A 12795-nucleotide genomic window follows, 5' to 3' on the forward strand; every position below is an offset into this window, starting at 1 on the left:
CGCCCTCCTATAGCAAAGACTAGCCGCAGCCGCAATATCACAATATATCTTTTTTCAATTTAGCTTCTTTTTAAAGAAACAAGCGTCATTACTAACTAACCTTTTTACGTGATCGGTCACTTTCATACGATAAAAGAAGTATGTTAAAGGAAAAGAAAAGGATAAGAATAAAGTGTGTGAACCAGCTTTATTTATAGGCTGATAAACAAGGGCTTATGTCAGAATGATTTGATTGATTGTTTCATCATTTATAATGTTTGGGCCTTTACTTAAAATAGAAACATATGCAAAAACCCCCATAGCAAATCAAAACTTGCTAATTGTCTATCTGCGTTCCAGTAGTAGCTTATAATGAAAGTGAAGCAGATTTTATGGAAAACAGAAATCGATCATCCTATGAAGTTTAGATGATATGGCATGTTAATTGACGTGTAGACCATCACGTGATTTAAATTTCGAAGGGTGCTATCGTTTTCGTGAAAGTATTACTCATATGAATGTGTCTCCTCAGTGTTTTGCATGGAGAACAAAATAAAAAATAAACCAAAAATTGATACTGTTAGAACTTGGATACCACTTTATTATGGACGAAAAAATACAATTAAAAACGTCTTCAAATGTCTTAAAATGTATTCCTGGTCTATGAGAAAAAACTATGGATATTTATATAAAGAACTGGGGTAGTTCTAGGGAGAATATTAAGCGCCTTATTGGATCATGATGTAATAATCTGGTGATAGTAAATAATCAACATGTATTTAAATTTAGCCCTTCCATACTGAGTATATAAATATTAGTCAGAGGGATCAACAGTTATAACATCAAATGACAAGAGTAATATTTGTGCTCAGAATCTATTTTAATATTCCGTAGTCCAGGCCCATTCGATTGTATTGCTTTTTGAAGAATAAATATTTACTCGCCACAGGGTTGTGCCCTGTGTACAGGCTTCGACGGTAGGATGAGAACAAGCGGGGTAATGTGTGATTCATGATTAGCTTTTATATTTATTATCCATCCTTAATGTGATGTGACAATTAACTTTATTATTATATCTATGATATCCTCAACAGTCACCCAGTACCACAGAGCACGTGCAAAGAGCATTCATACTATTAGTTCCAATCATTAGTTTTTGTTTCAGACCTTTGCCATCTGACGCTGGCACAGTCCCACAAAATAAGCGCCCTTCCACGGGAATAGTAGTCTCCCATAACTCCGATTCGTTGTGTATATCGATAGACGCGTGGCGCGAGTAAACCTCCACAGTTAAAATGTTAATCGAATGATTCTTGGAACGTATAATTCCATTGACAAGGAGTTCCGCAATTTGGCCCAGCAATTCAGGTTTGTCATGAAATTCCATGTTCAATATATCTAACAGCCTGTCGTTTGGTTGTTCGTAAGGACCAGTCAATCTGTAGAGTTTGCCATAACCCTTTTTCGTCAAGAGCACATCGATAATGTCTGCTGCGGGTTGGCGAGACATGATCTGCAAGGATTCCTCCTCCTCTGGGAGCTGAAAAGTTACTTCAAGCGGCGTGCCTTGGTTCTGCCTCGTAGAAAATAGTACTCCTGCCGAGTGCATATTATTTATGAAAGATTGAGTGACCATAGTAAATGAATCAGGAGTAGGACTTGTCGTCAATTTATCATTTTTGATGTGAATTTTCATGGGTATGTAATCCATCAATATATCACCGTTGATCGCTTTATCTGGTGAGAACGCTATTGTGCAAAAAGGTGAATCAGTCTACACAAACAATTAAAATTCATTATGCTTTTACCTAGACCATCCATAGACGACGCGCTCCTGAAAGCGCGCTTACACCCATCTGCAAAAGAAAACGGAACGTATTCGTCTAGTTTTTGCTTCTTGCTGTTGCTGTGTTTGTCGGCTTTGGTCGCTTTGCTGCAAGTTTGGCGTTGCCGCTTACAACTATTTATAGTCCGATCACAGCCATTCACAGCCTGTGAGTTCCAGAAACTCAAGAACTCTCTGCCCTAGAAGGTCGCCCTCCTATAACAAAGACTAGCCGCAGCCGCAATAATATATTTTTTTCAATTTAGTGTCTTTTGAAAGAAACAAGAGTCATTACTAAACAAACCTTTTTACGTTATCGATAACTTTCATAAGATAGAAGAAATATGTTAAGGGAAAAGAAAAAGGAGGAGAATAAAGTGTGTGAACCAGCTTTATTTATAGGCTGATAAACAAGCTTATGTCAGAATGATTTAATTGATTGTTTTATCATTTATAATGTTTAAGCCTTTACTTTCAATGACCGAACAGGAGAAACATCGATCCTGCTGATAATCATTTACATGAATACAAATAATGGTATATTGCTTCCAATAAAGGATTCAATTCAATCATAAGGAAACTCAAGCTCCTAAAATCGGAGTCTATTAGACTTAATACTTTTTTTCAATATTTAATGTTGATGCTGAAGCTAAAAAAAAGTTTGATTATTTAAGGCCTGGAATTCCAATGCTGTATTAAAGATAAATTGATAAAGACATTTAGGGATATATCAGTAATATTCGTATTGGTAAATGGGTGAACTAAATTGGCATTCAACAAATTTTAACTGGATAATCTGAAGGTGGGTCTACGAGTATTAAATCATCTTATTCATTCCTCCATTGTGCCAGTATCATACTTTTTTTAGTAACTCAAAATTGCGACGGCAATTCTAATAGACTCACGAAAGGAGGTAATTCTTACTTAATCTACAATAACAGGGTTTCCTATAATTTAGTGTTGCATTTGCCTGCACTGGCGATCAGAAAAAAAAAAAAAAAAAAAAAAATAGCATTTTATTTTTTTGGGAAAAACTGCACCTAAAAGGAGCCAATTTTTACTGCTTCAACTAACCAGATACAAACTTCATATACGACGCAGGGTGCTGTGACTGATGATACAAGAAGCTTGTATTTTTTAGTGACTAGCATGCTTATTACCGATCATCATAAAGGTTGGTGTCAATTTATTCTCATTGTTCTCTTCAAACGATCTTTTTTTGCTGCAGGGTGATCGAATAACATCTTTTCTACTGCGATTAATCTATATAATCATTGTCAAATCTCAAATGAGTACTGCCAATAGTACAGAGAGTGGTTTCCATAAAAGAATGATTATTTTATGTTTGTTATAACAACATGTGGGTGATCTTTATTGGAACGGGCATGAGACTATGTCCGCTATTACTTTTCTTTTTGCATGTAAAAGTATGAAAAAATGGGAGAGAGGCGAATGAATAGCAGATAAAATCACAATTTATTCGCCTAAAGTATGCAAAAAAAAAGAGGCTGTCTGCTATGCAAGTTAATTGTGGCATTTTTGAATTTCTAGGGAGACTTTTGTATTGAGCGCGCTTATTGCTACAGTGAGGCATAAAAAAATGCTACTGCCGAAAAGAAAGAATGGATAATAGCCTTTCTTGTCCCTTAAATAAAAGAAAGGCGATCGTTATAAAAATAGATCCTCTAGAGTCAGCAGGATCTTTTAATAAACTTGAGCTAAAAAATTCATTTTATTCGGTTGGTTCTGATTTAAACAAAAAAAGAGACATTTTTTATACTTATGAAACTCGCAACAGAATGAAGTTATATTAAAAGATTAGGTGTTTTGATTTTTTATGTCAGCAAACATTTGATAAAAAAGAAAGTTTGCATGGCCCAATTCATTCTATCTTTCATGATTTGCTGTAAAAGCAGACGGGCTTTTAAACTGCATACTTTTTTTTTTCAAGCATTGTTATCCTCCGGTCTCTCTTATTTCTTTCTTTCTCTCTCTCTCTCTCTCTGTCTCTCTCTTTCTAATAAAAACGTCTTTTTTTATTAACAATGCAAACGAGTTTTGACAATGTGCTAAGTCCCGACTTCAGTGAACCTTTGCAATACTTTGATGCTTCACCTCCATTGTCTCGAACCACGCCACCCATTTATGCAGACGATCCTTGGAACTCCTCTTCATTTGAAGATGCTGAGCCGGATATGCCTCATTATTTTGTAGCCAACGATAGTGAACAGCATAAGACACTCTTTGGATCCAACCTAACAGCAGCCAATGTTCTACGTAAGTTATAACACATACGCGCGGCCACTATTTAACCTTTTTTTTCCCATTGTTCAGTGGGTGTAGATATTCCAGATACTTATAACGACATATATAGTAAATCCAACCCTCAAGAAGAGAAAATTGATGTGAAATCATTAGAGTTGATCCTGGTACAATTATCAGGATTACCCCTTCATCTTCGACAACAGGTAAATTGTTATTTTGTGTGTGCGTTGGGTGGTTATCTAAGTAAAAATAAAAAACCCCCCTAACACAGAACAGGTCATGCGTTTAGTTACAGCTCCTGAAGAGGACATGGTTACACGGAATGAGTTTAACGCCTTTCTGGCTTTAATCGCTTGCGCTCAGAAAAATATGGGTAAAGGGAAATAAAAAGGATATAATCTTGTACTCAATCCTTTTTTCAAATATAGAAATCTCGCTTGAAACGATCTATCATCATAGGAATGGTAAAAAAAAAAAAAAAAAAAAAAAATAAGGATGGAATATGAGATTTTTACTGGCGATAACTAAAAAGGTTGTTTTAGATTTACCTATACCTACATTGACGCATCTTGAAACATTTAATGTGAGAGAGATGCTGCAACCACCTGCGATGAAGCAAGATACGACAGAAAATAATGAAGTGACGGCACCTGTGCTACGACACAATGAAGAACAAGAAGCCATGAATCAATGGTTCCGAGACCTGGATCATATCACTGTATCACGTACTTCGGAAAAGGAAGGGTTTTTATTCAAACATGTCAATTATGAAGTCGAGAGTGAAAAATTGGGATCCAAAGTACTACGAAGGTTTAGTGACTTTTATTGGTTATGGGAAGTCCTGTTAAAACGTTACCAATTCCGAATTCTGCCCAATCTGCCACCTAAGAAACTTGGAGGAAGTAAAGTAATCAGTTACATTACTCTTTTGGTTGTCATGTAAACGAGAGGAAACTAACTCTCTATCTCTCTCTTTTTGATTTGGGAAATATTAGGAGACGATGTATTTGAGGAAAGAAGAAGAAAAGGATTGGTACGCTTTATAAATGCCGTGATTCGACATCCTGTGTTGGGAAAAGATGACGTGGTGGTGGCCTTCCTAAGTCATCCCTCCGAAATGAGTTCATGGAGAAGAGCAAAACAACCTCCATTGGACGAAGAATTTGTTCAAACATCACATAATATTGCTCACCTCGAACGATTAGTCCCCATGGATCTCGACGACCGTATTTCTCGCATCAAGAAGCGGCTGGCCGTGTCCATTCAACAATATGAACACATGTGCTTTATCATGAATCAAATGAATCGCCTGAAAAAGGCCTTGGGGACAGACTATATTCGATATAGTGTCACACTAAAGTAACAAAACCATTTTTTTTCACGCCTTTATTCTATAGTATTCACCTCTTTTCTTTTTTGCGTGTGTGTGTGTATATAGCTCAGTGGGTGAATTGGATAAGCATTGTTGGGTACCTGGTTGTCAGGGATGTCCTCAAGTGGTGCGTGGTTACGGTAGTCTTGCAAAATCGTTACATCAAGCGGGTGTGATACTAAATAAGCAAGCGATTGCCACGGGGGATAGTATTGTGGAGAGTTTAAAGCGACAACGCGATGTGTTGGAGTCCTTTAAGGAATTATTGGATCGTCGTGAAAGAAACAGCCCGATTCCCAACGAAGTGTTGGCAAGGCAAATTGCACGTTGCAATAAGCGGGCAGTAACACAGGTGGAGGGGTTGACATTGTCACAACAGCGCGATATTTTTATTAAGTACTGCTTTATTGCCGAATTATCTTACCTCCATAAACAGCAAGCAAGCGTGGCTGTCATGTACAATACATACGTACGTGATGAAGTCCGATATGCGAGACAATGGAGCGAGCATTGGAAAAATCTAGAGGTATTCACGAGCGAAATGCCAAACACACCACATGAATTTTTGTAGACATTTTTTTTTTTTTTTTTTTGTAAATGTTGAAGGTTTATATATTTTGAAACAAAGTGCATAAAGAAAAAAAAATAAAAAGATTTTCCTTTACATTTTAAAAAATAATATGATTATACAATTTTTTTAAGAGAGAAGAGCTTTAGTAGAAACCCTTGGCGTGGTTATCACAGACTTCACGGAGCTTGGTCTCGAGTTCCTTGGAGAGGACACCCTTGGCACGGATTTCCTCGAGGACTTCGGGATGTTGAGTAGCAACGTGGCTAATGAAATCCTTTTCCCATTCAACGACCTTACCGACGGGGATCTTATCAAGATAACCGTTAACACCAGCAAAGATGATAGGAACTTGAGCTTGGATAGACAAGGGAGAGTATTGAGGTTGCTTGAGCAATTCAGTGAGACGGGCACCACGGTTTAACAAGAATTGAGTGGAAGCATCCAAATCAGAACCGAATTGAGCGAAAGCGGCAACTTCACGATATTGGGCCAAGAAAAGCTTCATGGAACCAGCAACTTGCTTCATAGCCTTGGTTTGGGCAGCGGAACCGACACGAGAGACGGAAAGACCAACGTTAATAGCGGGACGGATACCCTTGAAGAAAAGTTCGGCTTCCAAGAAAATTTGACCATCAGTAATGGAAATAACGTTAGTGGGAATATAAGCAGAGACATCACCACCTTGAGTTTCAATGATGGGAAGGGCAGTCATGGAACCATAACCGAAAGCCTTGTTCATCTTGGCAGCACGTTCCAAAAGACGAGAATGGAGATAGAAAACATCACCAGGGTAAGCTTCACGACCAGGAGGACGACGGAGCAAGAGAGACATTTGACGGTAAGCAACAGCTTGCTTGGACAAATCATCATAAATGATCAAAGAGTGACGACCGTTATCACGGAACCATTCACCGAAGGCAGCACCGGAGAAAGGAGCGAGATATTGAAGAGGAGCAGCTTCAGAGGCAGTGGCAGCAACAACAATGGTGTACTTCATGGCATCTATTTATCAGTGTAAGTTAGTTCACCATACTTTCATTATATATACTATCGAACTTACCGTTCTCTTCAAGAGTACGGACCAATTGGGCAACAGTAGAACGCTTTTGACCGACAGCAACGTAGATACAGTACAACTTCTTGGCTTCATCAGAACCGTTGTTCCAGTTCTTTTGGTTAAGAATGGTATCGAGAGCGACAGCAGTCTTACCGGTTTGACGATCACCAATAATCAACTCACGTTGACCACGACCAATGGGGACCATGGAATCAACAGACTTGATACCAGTTTGCATAGGTTCGTTAACGGAGTGACGAGGTAAAATACCAGGAGCCTTAACTTGGACACGAGAGCGACCAACGGTGTCAAGAGGACCCTTACCATCAATGGGGTTACCAAGGGCATCAACGACACGACCAAGGATACCAGGACCAATTGGGACATCGACAATAGCACCAGTACGCTTGACGGTATCACCTTCCTTGATCAAACGATCGTTACCGAAAACGACAATACCGACATTATCAGCTTCCAAGTTAAGAGCCATACCCTAAAAAAAACCCCATGAATGTTTAATTATCCCACTCCATACTATGAATGTACACAACACTTTTTTTTTTCATGATTATTACCTTAAGACCGCTGGAGAACTCAACCATCTCTTCGGCTTGACAGTTCTTTAAACCGTAAACACGAGCAATACCATCACCAATGGATAAGACACGGCCGGTCTCTTGGAGGTCAACTTCGGAGTTGGCACCCAAGATACGTTGCTCAAGGATAGAGGAAACTTCGGAGGTGGAAGGCTTGGCAGAGGCATAACCACGAGCAGCAGTGGCAATAGCACCGAGGTTAACACGGGCCTACACAAAAAAAGAAATTAATTATTAGAAGCAATTCTTCGATGTTGCATGTCGCATGTTTCATGGAAATAGTTTTCAACTTTCTCCTCTTTCTCTTTCTCTCTCTCTCTTTATAACGCTTTCTTCTTCTATCTATCTATCTCGCTTTTGTTGTATGTCTATTTGTATATATATATATATATATATATGTGTGTGTGTGTGTGTATGTTTTCCCGTTTCTAGTGGTGTTTTTCTTTACATGTAAATTGTCGTGTCTACTCTATCCATCACGTAAAAATTTATAAAAAAAAAGTGTATTTTCCATAGCGTTGTCCATTGAAAGAGAAAAAGGGAAGAAAGAAGGTTTCCATGACAACAAAAATTGCTTACAGCAGGAGCCAAGCTACGGGCAGCTAAGGGACGGGCAATACGAGCAACGTTTCTAAGCATTGTTATTTTATTGTTGTAAAAAAAAAAAAAAAAAGAAAAGCTTCCTTTTTTATTAATTCCCTTTTTAACTAGTCCATTTTCCCCAGAAATTTCGAGGGGGGGGGTGTTTTAAAAAAAATTATTTTGCGAAGGGGGTGGACAGGGCTAGAGATTTAAAAAAGCTTTAGGGTTTGTCTACGTCATTGCTTTGGTTAAATATTCTTGCGCCGGCTTTTTTTATCAGTTATCTGATTTTGGATCTCCCATAAGAGAGCTTATTTACACCACATTTTTTTTTTTAAAAATTAGAAATGGTAAGAGCATCCATAGATTAAAAGTATACATAACGCCGAGTATCTTACTCTCTCAGTCTCTTTGTAGCAAAAAGGTGACAATGCATAGATAGACGCTGCTAATTTACGGCCCCGATCTCTAAACGGGCGGCATAAAAATCACTATTACCACACGCTTCATACAAGCTGTTTTCTTCTTTCTCATAGCGTGTTTCAAAGAGATGATAAAGAGGCACAAGTGGATTCAGTCAGTGCTTGGCAGTGAGCTGACAAAGTGACGTCAAGTGCAAAAAGGGTGGGTGCACAAAGACGGAGATTACATTGGTTTTCACACCTATTTTTTTCTTCTTATTAAAAAATCTTCTTTTTTAAACAAGTATACATATAAAAAGATGAACGCATCCAATACACTTGTTGTAGATAACGGTACAGGTGTAAGTTATAACAAAGAGAGCAAAAAGATGGGATTGAAAAGAAAAAAACGCGTTTGTTTTCTAGCAAGTTGCTGACGAATTCTTTCATCTAGTTTGTAAAATGTGGTTATGCAGGTTCGAATTTCCCTGAACATGTGTTCCCAAGTGTGGTAGGACGACCCATCTTGCGTGCGGAAGAGAAAGTGGGTGACTTAAAGGTCAAGGACATCATGGTAGGAGATGAAGCAGCACAACTTCGAAACATTCTTCAAATGTCCTACCCAATGGAAAACGGCATCATTCGTAACTGGGAAGATATGCGTCATTTGTGGAACTACACCTTTGATGAAATGTTGAAAATCGACCCGAGAGACAGCAAGATTTTGTTGACGGAAGCTCCCATGAACCCTAAGCAAAACCGTGAAAAGATGGCCGAAATCATGTTTGAAGAGTATGGCTTTCAGGGTATTTATGTCGCTATTCAAGCCGTTCTCACCCTCTTTGCTCAAGGTATGACACATAATCCTAACAAAGCTTTTGTATAAGTGTCTCACTCGCGTTTATTTTTGGACCTTTATAACAGGTTTAATGTCGGGTGTGGTAGTTGATTCTGGTGATGGTGTAACCCATATTGTAAGTATTCTTTTTTTCTGTTGTATGCATATAAACACACACAGAGACAGGAGCTCACACATTCTATTAAGGTACCCGTATATCAAGGCTACGCTCCTGCCAACTTAACTCGTCGTCTTGATGTCGCAGGTCGTCATGTCACCCGCTACTTGATCAAATTGTTGCTTTTGCGAGGTTATGCATTTAACCGTACTGCTGATTTCGAAACGGTGCGCCAAATCAAGGAAAAGTTCAGTTACGTCAGGTAAAAAAAAATTATGAAGAGGGGTAATCAAAAATCTCAATTTTTTTGCAATAGTTATGATCTTGAGTTGGATCAAAAGTTGGGTAATGAGACCACAACATTAGTTGAAAGTTATGAACTTCCGGATGGACGTGTGATTAAGGTGGGTTCTGAACGTTTTGAAGCTCCCGAATGTTTATTCCAACCCAACTTGATTGATGTAGAAGCCCCCGGCATGGCTGGTAAAGAAAAAGACACAAGTTTAGACATTTATGTGTATACTAAATTACCCTTTCATTTGACCTTCCGTAGAGATGCTTTTCAATACGATTCAATCCGCTGATATTGATATCCGTGCTGATCTTTATAAACACATTGTTCTTTCAGGTGGATCTACCATGTATCCTGGCTTACCCAGTCGTTTAGAAAAGGAAATGAAGCAACTTTACCTTACAAATGTCCTCAACGGCGATGCTAGCCGATTAAACGTAAGTTTTCACCTTTACTTGCACATAGACACACATAATTGACTTGGGATATTATTAGAAATTCAAAATCAGAATTGAAGATCCTCCTAGACGTAAGCACATGGTTTATCTTGGTGGTGCTGTTCTTGCTGATATCATGAAGGATAAGGATTCATGGTGGGTCACAAAGGCGGAATGGGAAGAAATGGGTCCTCGTGCATTGGAAAAGATGGGTGTGTTAGGATCCACTTAGGTCTTATATTATTATTATTATTATTATTAAAAAAAAAAAAAAAAAAAAAAAAAAAAAAAAAGGGAAAGAAAAAAAAATAGGAATATAGAACGATAAATGTGTGTGTGTGTGTGGTGGGGGAATATGTATTTTTTAAGCATTAAGTATTATAAATTTTAGTCAGAATCGGAATCACCATCATGATATAATGTAACTAAAGAAGTATACGTTATCAGTAAAGAAAGGTAGATGGTAATGATAAACAACTTACTAGAGTTGAACTTCTCGAATGGATTTGATTTATCCGCTTTTAATGTGACCATCACATCATCCGATTCCAAATCGAAACTTGTATTCTCTGGTGGCATTTTTCTGAAATTCAAAGCATCAATGCCATTGGGTTTTTGAACGAGCGGTGTGATCGGAGGTGTACAATGTCTGAGTAAAGCAAAATTGATTGATTTAAAGAACGCGTGTGCCTTGATGTCCGAAGCACCTGCTCGACTGCCCAGCCTCTTCGTCTCATCCTTATGTAATAACTTTCGAATCAAGTTCTTTCCGTTGTTCGACACGTGTGACTTATAAGGTGCTGGTTGCTCGCCAAACTGAACATCACAGTGTAGAATACGTGAAAAGGTTTCGTTCCTTCCCGATCCTTTAAAAGGTGTAGTTCCAAACAACATTTCGTATATTAAAATGCCCAGTGTCCACCAATCCACTGAACTCGTATGTCCACATCCCTTGATAACCTCGGGTGCAATGTATTCTAGAATCAAAATATCAGTTTTCATCAATTATCTTCACTCTACCCTGTTTTACCTTCGGTACCAACAAAACTATTGGTTCGGAGGTTATTGACACAGCTCTTTGTATCAATAGAAGGAGGCTAACATGATGAGAGTGAGTTATACGAACATTTAATATATGTATACGAATATATATATTTACCACGTGAGGTGAGCTGGATTTAACAACGGTAGGTTTACCAGGGGGATGTGATCCTTTACTTAGGTCAAAATCGGTCAACATGATATGCCCACTTTGATGAAGCAAGATATCTATTTATACATTAATTAGAGGGTTACACAGAAAGATATTAAAAAAGATACATTACTCTCTGGTTTTAAATCTCTATAAATATGGCCTTGGAGATGTAAATATTCCAAGGCAGCTGTGACCTCAGCGGCATAAAATTTGGCCCCATCCTCGGTTAAGCATTTCCCTGGCCTCATTTGCAAGGCTATGTAAAAATAAAATTCCATCAGAATATATACATAAAATAAGGTTATATAGATTACCTCGAAAGAATTCTCCACCAACACAGTATTCCATGACAAAGTAGAGATAATCCTGGCTTTGAAATGAGTGGTATAATGTAACAATGAATGGATGGTTGGAAGTGGTCAGAATTTCTTGCTCGGCCAAAGCTCGCTTAATCTTGTTTCTTCGGATCATCTCCCTTTTGGATAACACTAATTACTTTATATAAGTTTATGTTGTATACCTGTGTATATATGTCATAATTTACCTTTCATGGCAAATAGCTTGTCGGTCTCCTTTTGCTTGACCATGTACACTTTACCAACATCGCCTTTACCGAGCATTCTTATCTTGACAAAGCTTGAGGGTCCCACCTGCACGTTTTTTACCTTGATGCTACTACTTGAATAAGTGCGTCTACAAGATCTACGTAATCTTTGCAGAGGTGGGGACTCGTTCATTAAAGAAATGGAGGAAACATGATTGTCCAAGTAAGGTGGTCTAGTCATGTTGAGGAGTTTTGCGTTAGGAGCAGAAGCAACTCTTCGAATGGCCTTTTCGTCTTCATTCATGGGCAGCAAGTGAGGTTTATTTCCGTCATCATGGGCCGTAGTGTGAGAAAACCATGAATTGCTTTTAAAGCCCTTTTGAGAAGTGGTATCAAAATCATTGGGTACCGCAAAAGGTGGTGCTGGTGTGGTGGCTAAAGGCGGACTAAAGAATGATTTGATACGGACAGACATTTGACTCGAAATATAAGATGGTGGTGGTGCTGATATTTCCATGTCCCCATGTTGCTTCGATTCCATCATCTCTAATTGTAGTGAGAAAAGGCTGGCATTCCCTTTTTCAAAGAAAAAAAACTATGTAAAAAAATAAAATAAAAAGAGCCGCACTAAAAGAAGAAAAAAGGTTATTGATCTGATTTGATTGGTTAAGGGGATTGCTTTTTTATTGTCCGATAAAAATGTTAAAATGGGATATAAAAGCA

The 12795-nt window shown here is 38.2% G+C and overlaps 5 protein-coding genes across 5 annotated transcripts; 2 read left to right on the forward strand and 3 right to left on the reverse strand.

Annotated features, from left to right (window-relative positions):
- Positions 1-996: 996 nt before the first annotated feature.
- On the reverse strand, positions 997-2054 carry EV154DRAFT_524081 (uncharacterized protein). Its single transcript, XM_051603171.1, has 2 exons — positions 1788-2054; positions 997-1728 (listed from the first exon to the last, which is right to left on the reverse strand). The coding sequence occupies exons 1-2, from the start codon at positions 1798-1800 to the stop codon at positions 1067-1069; spliced, it is 675 nt and encodes a 224-aa protein (XP_051452981.1). The 5' UTR covers positions 1801-2054; the 3' UTR covers positions 997-1066.
- A 1719-nt stretch (positions 2055-3773) lies between these two features.
- On the forward strand, positions 3774-6101 carry EV154DRAFT_524090 (uncharacterized protein). The gene is made up of 7 exons (XM_051603172.1): positions 3774-4081; positions 4139-4272; positions 4346-4442; positions 4498-4533; positions 4612-4971; positions 5065-5428; positions 5508-6101. Exons 1-7 carry the CDS (start codon positions 3850-3852, stop codon positions 6010-6012), a joined length of 1728 nt encoding a protein of 575 aa, XP_051452982.1. The 5' UTR covers positions 3774-3849; the 3' UTR covers positions 6013-6101.
- Positions 5924-8305, reverse strand: EV154DRAFT_524092 (ATP synthase subunit alpha; the record flags this gene model as incomplete). Its single annotated transcript, XM_051603173.1, has 4 exons — positions 5924-7014; positions 7073-7562; positions 7645-7875; positions 8245-8305. Coding segments are annotated over 4 exons (1642 nt in total), but the record flags the coding sequence as incomplete, so codon positions are not given.
- Positions 8306-8912: 607 nt separating this feature from the next.
- Positions 8913-10595, forward strand: EV154DRAFT_524095 (actin family). Its single transcript, XM_051603174.1, has 7 exons — positions 8913-9010; positions 9103-9499; positions 9573-9622; positions 9694-9866; positions 9921-10087; positions 10158-10333; positions 10392-10595. The coding sequence occupies exons 1-7, from the start codon at positions 8969-8971 to the stop codon at positions 10563-10565; spliced, it is 1179 nt and encodes a 392-aa protein (XP_051452984.1). The 5' UTR covers positions 8913-8968; the 3' UTR covers positions 10566-10595.
- A 125-nt stretch (positions 10596-10720) lies between these two features.
- Positions 10721-12547, reverse strand: EV154DRAFT_428918 (kinase-like domain-containing protein; the record flags this gene model as incomplete). Its single annotated transcript, XM_051596442.1, has 7 exons — positions 10721-10758; positions 10816-11310; positions 11364-11430; positions 11493-11602; positions 11659-11784; positions 11843-12016; positions 12073-12547. 7 exons carry the CDS (start codon positions 12545-12547, stop codon positions 10721-10723), a joined length of 1485 nt encoding a protein of 494 aa, XP_051452985.1.
- Positions 12548-12795: the final 248 nt, after the last annotated feature.

The sequence above is a fragment of the Mucor mucedo genome (assembly GCF_025094135.1).
Source record: "Mucor mucedo strain NRRL 3635 chromosome Unknown EV154scaffold_127, whole genome shotgun sequence".
Taxonomy (NCBI): Eukaryota; Fungi; Mucoromycota; class Mucoromycetes; order Mucorales; family Mucoraceae; genus Mucor; species Mucor mucedo.

What these genes read in the sequence shown, in the direction of transcription:
- EV154DRAFT_524090 (XM_051603172.1), top strand. Translation starts at nt 3,850, where the DNA reads ATGCAAACGAGTTTTGACAATGTGCTAAGTCCCGACTTCAGTGAACCT. An exon ending in ACCTAAGAAACTTGGAGGAA is followed by an intron (nt 4,972 to 5,064) that starts GTAAAGTAATCA and finishes GGGAAATATTAG; the next exon opens with GAGACGATGTATTTGAGGAA. An exon ending in CGATATAGTGTCACACTAAA is followed by an intron (nt 5,429 to 5,507) that starts GTAACAAAACCA and finishes GTGTGTATATAG; the next exon opens with CTCAGTGGGTGAATTGGATA.
- EV154DRAFT_524095 (XM_051603174.1), top strand. Translation starts at nt 8,969, where the DNA reads ATGAACGCATCCAATACACTTGTTGTAGATAACGGTACAGGT. An exon ending in GTGATGGTGTAACCCATATT is followed by an intron (nt 9,623 to 9,693) that starts GTAAGTATTCTT and finishes CATTCTATTAAG; the next exon opens with GTACCCGTATATCAAGGCTA. An exon ending in GAAAAGTTCAGTTACGTCAG is followed by an intron (nt 9,867 to 9,920) that starts GTAAAAAAAAAT and finishes TTTTTGCAATAG; the next exon opens with TTATGATCTTGAGTTGGATC.